Source organism: Callorhinus ursinus, unplaced genomic scaffold (genome assembly GCF_003265705.2).
Source record: "Callorhinus ursinus isolate GAN/ISIS: 27379988/994484 unplaced genomic scaffold, GSC_fseal_2.0 scaffold61, whole genome shotgun sequence".
NCBI classification, from domain to species: domain Eukaryota; kingdom Metazoa; phylum Chordata; class Mammalia; order Carnivora; family Otariidae; genus Callorhinus; species Callorhinus ursinus.
This window is the reverse complement of record NW_027397123.1, coordinates 2,868,814-2,882,599: the sequence shown is the minus strand read 5'-3', so window position 1 is coordinate 2,882,599 and position 13,786 is coordinate 2,868,814. Positions and strand designations below refer to the sequence as shown.

Below are 13,786 nucleotides of genomic sequence, written 5' to 3'. Positions count from 1 at the left end.
GGATGGGTTAGCCTGGTGATGGGTATTAAAGAGGGCACGTTCTGCATGGAGCACTGGGTGTTATACACAAACAATGAATCATGGAACACTACATCAAAAACTAATGATGTCATGTATGGTGATTAACATAATAAAAAATTTTTTAAAAATCATAGAACAAAAAAAAGGAGAAAAAAATGCAGTCATGATTCTAATGATATTTTCAAGCAACTTAATTTTTTAATCTAAAAAATTCATGGCCTTCAGGTCAAAAATGTAAGAATGAATATTTGCATTTACTTCGGTTCTCTGAAATGAAAGTAAAGGAACAAAGGAAGTTGAGTTTCATAGAGAATGACTTCAGCAGATAAGAGATGTCAACAAATTTTGGAAGCTAGAGATTAGACAGATGACTGTGACCTAATTTAACTACAGAAAGTGGAAGCTTAAGGGAGGGTGGAGAAAGGGTGGAGAAACTATGGCAGAACCCTTGAAAGGCTTAGGAATGAAGGCACTAGGTACTTCTGCAGGCAGGAGTGTGGGACAGGAACTGAATGTAAGGCGTTGGAGCAATGTAGAGAAAAAAGGGAATTAAGTGAAAGTTGTAATATTGAAAGATGAGGTGTGTCCTCCCAACCCCCAATTTCCTACTGTGTTTGCCTTCCAAAGCAGTTCTGGCTTATACTCCTCAAGCAAAATCTAGGAAACTGACAAGCCCCCCCCCCAAAAATAGATACAGATCCCGACATTTAGTCAACTTTCAACCTCTAATAAAACACATATTAGAGGGGTTGGGGAGGGGTGGGATGAGGGAGACAAGAAAAAGGTTAGGTAGAAAACAGATAAACCCTTATCTCCATTGTCAAAAGTCAACAGGAAATATCTAAAACTGAGAAATCAAGCATGAGCAGTATGAGGATATTATTCAGGAAAGTGGAGCTGAATACCAAAATGTTCAAAATGGTTGCCTCTGGGGATTGGGATCAAGGGATGAGAAAGGATAGAGTAGGAAATTTTGTTTATGGTTATATATTTAACAGCCCTTTAAAAAAAATCTAAATGTAAGAAAAACAGAAATTACGTTTAAAATAGTTATTTAAAAAAAATCAAATAATAGTCAAGTGAATAAGTAAAAAACAAATATCTATGCTGCAGTCAATAACATCCATGTGAACTTTCTTTGGTAGGAGTACTAAATTTCCTAACTCTTTTTACTCGCTCTGCCCCTAAATGTACAGCTTTTCTCTCCTAAACTCTGTCCATCTCTGAGCCACCTCACCTCTCCTTTCCATCATCTGGGTTAAATGCTCCATTGTCATACAGCGACTGCTGATCTCTGAAGGCTGAGATGTCATTCAGGGCTTGTCCACTCAGGGCAGAAGGGTTAAGATAAGCTGTAGATCCATCAATTCCAGGGTCCACTCTATCTCAGGGCCCAGCAGCTTCCAGGAGAATTCTAAGGTCAGAAGGTCTCCTTCCATGATGGATAACTGCTCTCCAGGCTTCCTTTTACTCACATCACAGATTTGTCTTATCTTTGTGGAGGCAGGACCTGTGGGCTTATGATATAATTTCAATTTACTTGATGTTTTCTCACTAGATCCCTATGGTAACCAGCTTCCAAGATGAGTTCCAATGATCACTGCCTTATGGTATTCATGGTTTTTGTACACCCCCCCCCCACTGAATAGAGCTGTCCTGTTTAGCCAATAGGATATTGCAAAAACTGACAGTGTGTGACTTCCAAAGTTAGGTCATAAAAGACATTTTGGTTTCTGTATTGCACATTACACATTTCTGAATCACATACTTTGAAGGAAGTCAGCCACCATGCCATGAAGACTTCAACCAGCGCTAGAGAAGGGCTCCTGCCAGCAGCCAACACTAACTTGCCAGCCATCTAGGAAGCAAATCCTCCAGCCTGTCTAGCCTTCCAATGACTGCAGCTTTGTCAACATCTTGACTGCAACTTCATGAAATATGTGGGCCAGAGTATCCAGCTAAGTTGTTTCCCGCCCCTCACAGAGTATAAGATAATAAATGTTTATTGTTGTTTAAGCTACTGAATTTTGAGGTAATTTGTTACACAGTAGTAGATAACTAATACAGTCCCAAACAATTAGCTTCCTTGCTTGTAATTCACATTCCCTGGGGTTACTGACCAGAGATGCTGGATGCAAAGACAGAAAGAATCTGGCGGAAAATTCAAAGACTCAGCAACCTAGGTTGAACCAAGCACTCGAGAAAACGTCAAGACTCTAGAAACAAGGTAATCACAGCAGTGATGTTCACATAATATCTGCTCTTCAAGTATCTTCTGTGAGCATAAAGGTGTAGCCCAGTGCAAAGTTGAATCAACAGATACAAAGCTGAGTCAAAAAAGATTCAGATTTGCAGCAGATACAAAGTTGAGTCAAAAAAGATTCAAATTTGCAGCAACCGTAATATATGGTGATTAACATAACAATAAAAAAATTAAAAAAAATTTGCAGCAACCCCAGGTTTGGAGTAAGAGTTACAGCTATTCCATTTCCTATCTATCTCGGCAATTGAGGTAAAACACATTTGCAATTCAGAATTCCCATACTCTTCATCTGAAATGAGAATTATACTCCCATCACAATGATATTGGATGAATAAAATGGCTAAGAAATATTAACTTATCATATGCTTTGAGGCTTTACTAGGTAAAGAGTAAAAAAAATACTATACAAGAGAATAGACTAATACTTTCACTGTATGATAGAACAGAATAAAACAGAAATATTCAATTGTAATAAATTTTGAGATATTCCTAATATCCCTCACAGAATTTCTGTTTTTTTCCTCTATGGTAATTATCACTAACAAACTATATAATTTATTTACCATACACATTGTCTGTGTACCCCCTCATATAAATGCCATGAAAACAGGTATATTTTAAATCTCTCTTTGCCATTGATGGTAGGTGCTCAAAAAAATATGTTGATTAAAATGATGTAGCCACTATGGAAAACAGTATGGCAGTCAAAAAATGAAAAACAGAATTACCATATGATCCAAAAATTCCACTTCTGGGTACATACCCAAAAAAACTGAAAGCAGGGACTTGAACAAATTATTTGTATGCCCATATTTATAGCAGCATTATCTGCAATAGTCAAAAGGTAGAAGCAACCCAAGTGTGCATTGACAGATAAATGGATAAACAAAATGTGGCGTATACATACAATATTATTTAGCCTTAAAAAGGAAGGACATGACACATGCTTTAACATGGATGAACCTTGAAGACCTTATGCTAAGTTAAATAAACCAGTCACAAAAAAACCCACAAGTACTGTGTGATCCAACTTATATGAGGTATGTGTCAAATTCATATAGACAGAAAGTAGAATGGAAGCTGCTGGGACTGGGAGATCCAAGGAATGGGGAGTTATTGTTCAATGGGTAAAAAGTTTCTGTTTTGCAAGATGAAAAGAGTTCTATGGCTAGATGGTAGTGACAGTGATATAGCAATATGAAGATAATGCCACTGAACTCTACACTTAAAAATGATTAAAATGTTAAATGTTTTTGTGCTTTTAGCTTTATCGAGGTATAATTAATGTACCAAAAATTGCACATATTTAATGTATACATCCTGATGAGTTTGGGCATACACATATATTCATGATACCAATTCCATAACCAAGGTACTAAACATATCCATCACCCCCCAAAATCTCCTTGTGTTCTTTTGTGTTTTATTTCTTTGGTAAGAACAATTAACACAAGATCTATACTCTTAACAAAGTGCATAATACTGTATTATTAATATAGGTTCTGTGCTGTATAGATCCTAGAACTTACTCATCTTGCATAACATAAATTTTGTAGCCATGGAAAAACAATTTCCCATTTCCCTCGACTCCCAGGCTCTGGCAATCATTATTCTATTCTTGTGCTTCTTGAATCTATTTTATATACATCAAACAAATTGAATCATGTAGTATTTGTTCTGTGACTAGCTTATTTCACATAGCATAATGTTCTTCAGGTTCACCCATGTTGTCACAAATGGCAGGCTTTCCTTCTTTGAATAATATTCCATTGTACATATAATATCACATTTTCTTTATCCATTCATCTGTTGATGAATGTTTCCCTATCTTGGCTATTGTAAATAATACTGCAATGAAAATGGGGGTTCAGATATTATCATGGTAAATTTTATGTCGTACATTGTTATCTCTATTTTATCATAATTAAAAAGTATATATACATATAACACATATACACATATGTATGAAAAGACACATACACATTTATATATGTACAAAAGATGCATATATATATATATACATACACACTTAACAAATGAATTCTACTAATCTGGGGAATTTAAAATCAGAAGAAAGTAATATATTAGACAAGAATAACATAGAAATAGGTGGGTAGTTTGGAGTTCAAGTGTTGGGGTTTTATTAAGTATGCATGTTAAAAATTCAAGGAAAAGAACAGAAACCAAAGCAGTGGAGAAAGAAAGGGGAATAAGCTAAAACTGCACAATAAAAAAGCCACAGTAAATAGAAAACAAATTTATATCAGCAATCCCAATAAATGTAAATGAATTAAACTCACCTATTAAAATAACATTCAAACAGGATAAAAGGGTAAAAAGCCCAGCAATATACTCTTTATAAGAGACCTGAAGCATAAAAACATAAAAAGAAGGGGTTGGAAAATGAAATTCCTGGATAAAACAATAACAAACCCTGAAAAGGAATATTATCAGACAAAAGAGAACTTGGACAAAAAGGTGTTCACCAGGATAAAGAGGCATGTTTCCTAATGTGGTAGATTGAAATCTTGGTCCCAATTCTTCACTACCCTCTAATGGTCACATCTTTGCCATTAACTTTGCCTTGTCCTCCCACTTGGGTGTAATTAACATTAAGCTTTGCCATGTGGCTTGCGTTGGGTAATGTATTATTAGTACACTGAGGAGCAGAGGTTTTTAAGGTGTTTGTACGGTCTGTCTTGTGTTCTGGTGATCCATGATGAGAACAGGTCCTGGTAACCACTGTCTTCTTAGCCTGATTAGCAGAAAGAACACCTGTGGAGGAGCAGCTCTAAATCCATCCTGCAGGCTAGCTACTCAGTCAACCCCAGCCTAAATAAGCTGAACAGAGAACCAGGGAACAGGTGAACATGAGAATAAATGCTTGCTGTTATATGCCACTGACTTAGGAGTAGTTTGTTAGGGCAGCATTACTATCCTGGCAATAGCTAAGTAATACACATGATAAAAGATGTGTGCCATATGATATTGAGATGATGAATCTGGAAAAGATCGACAGGAAAACTAGAAAGCAACAGAAGAGAACCAAGAACTTCTAGGGGTAAAAAAAAGTAAGGAAAGGAGACTAAAGAGTGGCCAAAGGGCAGAGAGGACTGCTTAAAACAAAAAACAAAATTTTATACAGATTTTTTTCCCAAGCAGTTATCAAGTATGACAAACACTATACAGAAGTCAACTCAAGACAAAAACCACTACACATATTACAAATACCTAACCATAGAACTTTCACGACAAACATACAAACACCATACAACCACAGGCGACCACAAACATCACCGCAACACAACACACCACAATCACACAGCCCATCACAATTAGTCTATCACCCTCACACGCAATCAGACACATCTCTACCGTCACACACACACTGACTCCCACCACAGTTTTTTGGTCCAGTAATTCCAACCACTCTCCAGCAGCTTATTCCCACCCTGAGCATTTTGCACCGCGGCCACTCCAGACTCGTCGGGCCTCCTCAGAGGCTCCGCCCCATCAGCAGCACGGCTGTGCAGCCCAGAGAGCTCAAGCCCCTCCCCCATGCCCCGCCGCGGGGACGCGGTAGCGTCACCTGCCGGAAACGCCCGAATGCGCATTCAGCGCGCGGTTTCTGGGAGAATGGGTGAAGGTGACCCACAGAAAGACCCAGGCCAGGGGCCGGTAACGCCGAAGCATCCCTTCGCGCCCGCCTCCCAACGGACGTTCCTGAGCACAACAACACCGCCCAGAAGGCTTCGCGGCCCGATTCAACTTCCGGCCAGAAAGCTGTCTGCGTTTCCTGCGTGGGGAAGGGGCTGCGTCAGTCCCGCGGCGAAGGCCCGGCTGGACGATGCCCACCTACCGTGCCTCGCGAACCTGAGACCTGGCTAGACGCTGAGAATTGCAGTTACAGTCGTTTCGGGAGGGTCCAGGCAGGGCTCTGAGAGGAATTGGCCCCGGGTGCCTCTCTGGACCACATTTCCCAGAGGGCTCGGTGGCCCGTCGCTCTTCTCGCAGGAACGCGAATGTTTCGTCACGCCTGGCGGGACCGTTAGATCCGTGAGGTGAGTCCGTCGGTCCCGGGGGAACCGGCTCAGTTGTGCACGTTGCGACGCCGGGAGACTCGAAAGGGGTAAATCGAGGAGCCCGGATATAGGTACCGAGCTGGGTCATCCGGCCGGTGCGGGCGGAGCAGCCTGCAAAGGGGAGGTTGTGAGATTGTGTGTGAGAGAGATTGTGACATTGAGACCTGTGTGCGGATATAGGTTGCCTATCATTGTGGGGTTGTGTCAGCGTGTGTCCCTATGGCTATTGTGACCCCACGACACTGTGGGGGGTACCTGCGACTGTACGAGAGTAACTAACTGTAGGTGTTTGGTGGTGGGTATGTGATTATAACTGTGTAGCTCTTGAGTGTGCTCGTGTGGAGTGCTTGTCGCATTGGTTTCAGTATGACCGTGCTCAAGGTATGGGGCACTATATGTCTGGGCATGGGGTTCCTGTCATATGTAAGATTGTAACTCTAGAACTTTGTCCCCAGGGGACCTCTGTGAAATTTGGTTAGATTATAGTCCCTTGACAGCAGTGACCTCAGCTTTTTCCTGACACACGGATTAGGCAGGATGCCCCATTCTCTGATCTCCATTCCCTGGTGTGATGGGGGCTGGGACTGGGATTGGGACGGGAGGTGACTTCTGACCAGACCAGTTTGGGGGAAAAAGGAAAACGTGGTGTTTTGCAATTACTTTTTCCTCTCCCCATTTCTGCTCTTCTCCAGGTGCAGAAGAGAAGGAAAGAATGCACAATGAACTTCTACAAGCAATGTCCAAGGTGTGTTGGGGTTTTCTCTTTGCTTTCTTTCTTTTGAAAATTAAATGCTTAATAACGATATGCCATTTAATTGTAGGTCCTTATAATTTCCCTATTAGAGGGAAGGATAGTCCTGCCTGGCTGGTTTTAAAGCCCAACAGCACCCATGTACCTATTGTTCACTTATTTGGAAAATGGCTCCACTTCTGTTTTGTTGAGTTTTCTTCTTTTCACATGCAATTGTGAAGATTTTAAAATGAAAACATGGGGCGCCTGGGTGGCCCAGTCAGTTAAGGGACTGACTCTTGATCTAGGCTCAGGTCTTGATCTCAGGATCCTGAGTTCAAGCCCCACATTGGGCTCTGTGCTGGGCATGGAGTCAACATAACATAACAAACATAACATCATAACATAATAAAATAAAATCACGATTATTTTAGAGATTTCAGAAACAGAATTACCAAGAAAAAATAAAATGTGATCACTCAAAAATAACTAATGTTAATATTTTGATTAATTTTTTTTAAAGATTTTATTTATTTGAGAGAAAGAGTGAGAGAGAGAGAGCACACAAAGCAGAGGGAGAGGGAGAAGCAGGCTCCCCTGCTGAGCAGAGAGCCCAATGCGGGGCTTGATCCCAGGACCATAGGATTATAACCTGAGCTGAAGGCACACACTTAACCGCCTGAGCCACGAGGCGCCCCTTGATTAATTTTTAATATTTTTCCAAAATCAATTTATACTTCATTTATCATATAATGTCCTACATTTTCACTAAAAAGTATTGTTCTCCTGTGTTGTCAGATGGTCTTTGTAGATACCATTTTTCAAAGATACATATTTCTTGGGGCGCCTGGGTGTCTCAGTTGGTTAAGCAGCTGCCTTCAGCTCAGGTCATGATCCTGGAGTCCTGGGATCGAGTCCCACATCGGGCTTCCTGCTCCGCAGGGAGTCTGCTTCTCCCTCTGACCCTCCCCTCTCTCATGCTCTGTCTTTCATTCTCTCTCTCTCAAATAAATAAATAAAAATAAAAATAAATACATATTTCTTTGTATGAATGAGTTATGTTCTCTCCTTTTTTTCAGGTCAGTTGTGTCAGACTTTGAAATCTTGAAATATTTATACAAACACACACACACAGATTTGAAATTGGACTTCATGATTAATAATGAGATTGAACACCATTTCATATATTTATTGGTTATTAGGGTTTCTTCTTTTGTGACCTGCCTGTTCAAATCTTTTACTTTTTTGCCCCTGGATTATCTCTTGTTGATTCATAGTTCTTTATATAATCTGGATGTGGATCCTTCGTTGATATTTTTCTACTGTTTAGATTGTTATATCATTTCCTTTAAGGTAGTTTTATGAATAGAAATCCTAACTTTAACACAAAGTTATCAATTATTTTTTTTCATTATGGATGGTCCTTTTTGTATTTCAAGAAATACTTTCCAGGGCACCTGGATGGCTCGGTCATTTGGGCGTCTGCCTTTGGCTCAGGTTGTGATCCTGGAGTCCTGGGATTGAGCCCCATGTCAGGTTCCCTGCTCAGTGGGGAGTCTGCTTCTCCCTCTCCCTCTGCTCCTCCCCCTGCTCATGCGCGCTCTCTCTCTCTCAAATAAATAAATAAAATCTTAAAACAAAAAAATCCTTTCGAGGCGCCTGGGTGTCTCAGATGGTTAGGCGTCTGCCTTCGGCTCAGGTCGTGATCCCAGGGTCCTGGGATCAAGCCCCGCATCAGGTTCCCTGCTCAGCGGGAAGCCTGCTTCTCCCTCTCCCTCTCCCCCTGCTTGTGTTCCCTCTCTTGCTGTGTCTCTCTCTGTCAAATAAATAAAAATCTTAAAAAAAAATCCTTTCCTGTCCCAAGGTTATACAAATATTCTTCTATATTTATGCGTAAAGCTATAAGTTTTGCTTTTTGGGGTTCTCGCTGGCCCAGTTGGTGGAGCATGTGACTTTTGATCTCAGGATTATGAGTTCAAGCCCCACATTGGGTGTAGAGATTACTTAAAAATAAAATCTTAAAATAGAAAAGTTTTGCCTTTCCCATTTATATATTTAATCCACCTATTTAATCCTCCTCTAACTAACTGGCTTTTGTGTATGATGTAAATTGGGGCTGGGCCCAAGGTTTTTCCCACTTATGAATTCCTCCCTAGCTTTCTCAGTACCGTATATTAATCCACTATGTTCCCATTTCATATATATCCAAATATATATAAATCCAGTGTCTGTATGTACGTGGGGTATGTTTATGAGCTCTTTGTTCTGTTGTTCTATAACAGTATCACAGTCTTGATTCTAGCTTCGCTCTCCTTTAAAGGTATTTTGGCTTTTTTTCCTGTGGCTGTTTTTAAGACTTTCTCCCAGTTTTTGGTTTTCTGTCATTTTAGTATAATGTGTCTAAGTGTGCCTTTTAAAAATTTTATCTTCTTGGGATTTGTAGAGTTTTTTTGAATTTGTAGATGGGTGTTTTTTATTAGTTTAGGGAAATCCTCAGCCATCTTCAAAGATTTCCTCTGCCTTATTTTCTCTCTCTCCTCTCCCTTCTCAGGCTCTAATTAAACATAGATTAGAATTTCTTATCGTTACCCTTTTTGTCTCTTAATCTTTTTGGTTTTTAGAGTTGATACACTAGGTGGGTCTACTCTCAATTTTTTAAATGTGGGTGTTTGGTACAGAGGCAAAGGAAATCACATTAAGAATCAGTCACCCTAAATCTATTCAGCTTAAGACCTTTCTGAGTTTTTTTAGAAGATGTCTGAGTATTTCCAATCTATTCTCCTGTGCCAAAACCCAGAGTATCTGGTTCTCCTCTCCCATCAGCCTCTAATTACACTTGCCATTTCTGTAGTGAAGATTGTTGCCCAATATTAACGGGAATAATGCTAGGGGGTTAGTATAGTAGAAGATAAAAGGAATTCATTGAATTTTGTTCTCAGAAGCTAATAAAATGTTTGGGGTTTTTTTAAAAGATTTTATTTTTAAGTAATCTCTACATCTAACATAGGGCTTGAACCTGCAAACCCCAAAATCAAGAGTTTCATGCTCTAGGGGCGCCTGGGTGGCTCAGTCATTGAACATCTGCCTTCAGCTCGGGTCATGATCTCAGGGTCCTGGGATCGAACCCCACATTGGGCTCCCTGCTCTGCGGGAAGCCTGCCTATCCCTCTCCCTCTACCCCTGCTTGTGTTCCCTCTCTCACTGTGTCTCTCTCTCTCAAATAAATAAATAAAATCTTAAAAAAAAAAAAAAAGAGTTTCATGCTCTACCGACTAAGCCAGCCTGGCACCGCCCCCCTGTGCCTTTTTTAACCTAATGTTTAATCAGGAAATATTTGAAGCATTCCTAGTAAAATCAGAAAAAAGACAAGAATATACACCATCACCAGTGTTAAATAACATTGTTGCGTTGGTATTAACCAAAGCACTTAGACACTAACAAAGCACTTAGTTTTAAAAATTAGAAAAGAGGATATAAGATAATCATTTTGCAGATGATATGAATGCGTACCTGGAAAACCAAATCAACTTATAACTAGCACTTTGAAATAAGCAGGACTCCATAGGAAGCAAGCAAAATAAAATTTTTTTCATAATTTCTACTTCAACGCTCTGTATGGGCTAATTTTTTTGTTGCCCTGAATAAAAACTTGTGCAGTCTCTATAATTGTTTTGATCACTCTTTGGTATCCTTTGGTTATTTTCAGTGATAAGGTCAGTCTCATTTTACTAATTATAATCTCCAGTTGTGTATAATAATATGTAAGCTTCATTTAAAGTCTTTTCTTTGAGGGGCACCTGGGTGGCTCAGTCGTTAAGCGTCTGCCTTCGGCTCAGGTCATGATCCCAGGGTCCTGGGATCGAGCCTCTCATCTGGCTCCCTGCTCGGTGGGAAGCCTGCTTCTTCCTCTCCCACTTCCCCTGCTTGTGTTCCCTCTCTCGCTGGCTCTCTCTCTCTCTGTCAAATAAATGAATAAAATCTTTAAAAAAAATAATAAAGTCTTTTCTTTGAGTTCAGGCTTGCTGTAAGCTAGAAACTTATGGTGTGAAAAGGGAGATACGCTAAACTTATTTGTTTCTTTAGCCTAAATTTCTTTTCTCCCACCCAATAAGCTGTGACTCCTATAAGGTTGCAGCAGGTAGGAAAGAGGACGTAAGGAGAAAAGTCTTACTTGACTGGTGCTGTTGTTTTGGTCTTGGTGTCTCTTGCTTTTATGGATGTTCAACACTGACTCATTTTCTTATGGAGTCCTTTTGTAGGATTCTCAGAGTAGTCCCTGCTGGAAACCTCTACTTGTACTTCCCTGTGATGTGGGCAACACATCTCCTTGAAATGGTTACTTATTTTTTTTAAAGATTTTATTTATTTATTTTAGAGATAGAGGGAAGAACAGAGGGATTGGGACAAGCCAACTTGATGCTGAGCACAGAGCCTGATGCAGGGCTCGTTCCCACAACCGTGAGACCATGACCTGAGCTGAAATCAGGAGTCAGGCGATTAACTGACTGAGCCACCCAGGTGCCCCTGAAATGTCTACTTACAATACCTATCTTATACTAGGGATTCTGTGCTCTACTGCTTTGTTGGGAATCACATTGTCCCTCCATTGGGTCCACATCTGGTCCAAAAAGGGGACTGGATACTAGTCTCTGTGCCCTCTAAACTCCAGAAAACACAGCAAAAATTTTCCTAAACAATCTCATTATACTACTTTGGACCTTGGAGTCTAAGATGAAGAAATAAACTAATTTTTTCTATGGGATGGACAGTGTGTGTCATCTTCCAACAACCAATTTTTGGATACCAACTGAGTGTCCCTGCAATTCAATTCTGACACTGATTACCCAGAGTTAACACAGAGCCCCACACGTTTAGGGGCTTAGCCTTATAAGACTACCCTATTTCAGACAGCAGCTCCAAGCCTTGGGTAGCCCCATGGCCCTGCACTTCTGCCCAGCAGACCACAAATTGAGGCATTCCCATGATCCCCACTCGGGTACAGTAATTGATTAGAATGATTCATAGACCTCAGGAAAGTACTACATATATGATCACAGTTTTACTATAAAGAATGCAATTCACGAACAGCAAAATAGTAGAGCTGCATAGGGCAAGGTATGAGAGAGAGGATCATATCTGGAAAGGATCTTAAGGATTTTGCTTAACAAAATGGCTGAAGTGAAAGGTTTTTGTTTTGTTTTAAAGATTTTATTTATTCATTTGAGACAGAGATAGAGAGAGCATGAGCAGGGGAGAGTAAGAGGGAGAGGGAGAAGCAGGCTCCCCTCTGAGCAGGGAGCCCAATGCGGGGCTCGATCCCAGGACCCTGGGATCACAACCCAAGCCGAAGGCAGATGCTTCACCATCTGAGCCACCCAGGCGCCTCCCCCCCCCCTTTTTAAAGATTTTGAAAGGTTTTTTTTCAGTAATGTTTATATTGTGGAAAATTCTGCCACCAGTAAAATAAAAGTTAAAGAATTTATTTTGATAGGGAATAATTCTTGTAACAGTCATAAGAGAACTGTAATTTTCAAGAAATTTAAATTATACTCTTGTCTAAGATGGTGATATTTTACTTATTTTTCAAAGATTTATGTATTTATTTGAGAGAGAGAGCACGAGCAGAAGGGACAGAGGGAGAGGGAGAGAGGATCTGAAGCAGACTCCGTGCTGCACAAGGAGCCCAATGTGGGGCTCTGTCTCACAACCCCAAGATCATGACCTGAGCCAAAACCAAGAGTTGGACACTTACTGACTGCACCATTCAGACACCCCGATGGTGATATTTTAAATTCATGTTTAGGGGCGCCTGGGTGGCTCAGTTCGTTAAGCGACTGCCTTCGGCTCAGGTCATGATCCTGGAGTCCCGGGATCGAGTCCCGCATCGGGCTCTCTGCTCAGCGAGGAGCCTGCTTCTCCCTCTAATCCTCCCCCCTCTCATGTACTCTCTCTCTCTCATTCTCGCTCTCTCAAATAAATTAATCTTTAAAAATAAATAAATCCATGTTTAATCAATTTTGCATTTAAAGAATTCAAGAAATTTTAGAAGACTTAATGAAAAATGGCGGGGCTTTGTCTCAGTACCTAAATCCCACTCCCCTAGGTGGCTACCCTCAAATTTTTTTCTGTTTATCTTGGCACTTTTCCTATATTTATTTTATTTTATTTTTTAATTTAATTTTTAAGTTATCTCTACAGCCAGTGTGGGGCTCAAATTCACAACCCTGAGATCAAGAGGTGCTCACTCCACACTGACTGAGTCGGCCAGGTGCCCTTTTTCCTATACTTCTTTTTTTTTTTTTAAGGTTTTATTTATTTGAGAGAGAGCACGAGTGGGGTTAGAGGCAGAGGGAGAGGAAGAGGGAGAAGCAGACTCCCCGGTGAGCAGGGGATTTGATGTGGGCCTCGATCCCAGGACCCTGAGATCATGACCTGAGCTGAAGGTAGATGCCTAACCGATTGAGCCACCCAGGTGCCCCTTTTTTCCTATATTTCTTTTCTTTTTTTTTTTTAAAGGTTTTTTTTAAGATTTTATTTATTTATTTATTTTAGATTTTTTATTTATTTGAGAGGGAGAGAATGAGAGATAGAGAGCACGAGAGGGAAGAGGGTCAGAGGGAGAAGCAGACTCCCCGCTGAGCAGGGAGCCCGATGCGGGACTCGATCCCGGGACTCCAGGATCATGACCTA

The 13,786-nt window shown here is 40.6% G+C and overlaps 2 protein-coding genes across 16 annotated transcripts in view; one reads left to right on the top strand and one right to left on the bottom strand.

Annotated features, from left to right (window-relative positions):
- The window catches only part of ZNF568 (zinc finger protein 568), an 86,110-nt gene extending 79,829 nt beyond the window's left edge, over positions 1–6,281 (bottom strand). For 3 of the 11 annotated variants that reach the window (XM_073885240.1, XM_025854459.2, XM_025854460.2), the window contains exons 1-3: positions 5,874–5,998; positions 4,585–4,651; positions 1,259–1,538 (exon numbers count right to left, since the gene is read on the bottom strand). In XM_073885240.1, the coding sequence (XP_073741341.1) occupies positions 1,259–1,334 (76 nt within the window). In that variant the 5' untranslated portion in view covers positions 1,335–1,538; positions 4,585–4,651; positions 5,874–5,998. The other 8 variants (XM_073885233.1, XM_073885232.1, XM_073885234.1 and 5 more) reach the window with 8 other exon arrangements.
- The window catches only part of ZFP14 (ZFP14 zinc finger protein), a 225,154-nt gene that overhangs the window by 188,190 nt on the left and 23,178 nt on the right, over positions 1–13,786 (top strand). Inside the window, exons 1-2 of one of the 5 annotated variants that reach the window (XM_025854514.2) lie at positions 6,211–6,345; positions 7,059–7,111. In XM_025854514.2, the coding sequence (XP_025710299.1) occupies positions 7,079–7,111 (33 nt within the window). In that variant the 5' untranslated portion in view covers positions 6,211–6,345; positions 7,059–7,078. The other 4 variants (XM_025854515.2, XM_073885296.1, XM_073885298.1 and 1 more) reach the window with 4 other exon arrangements.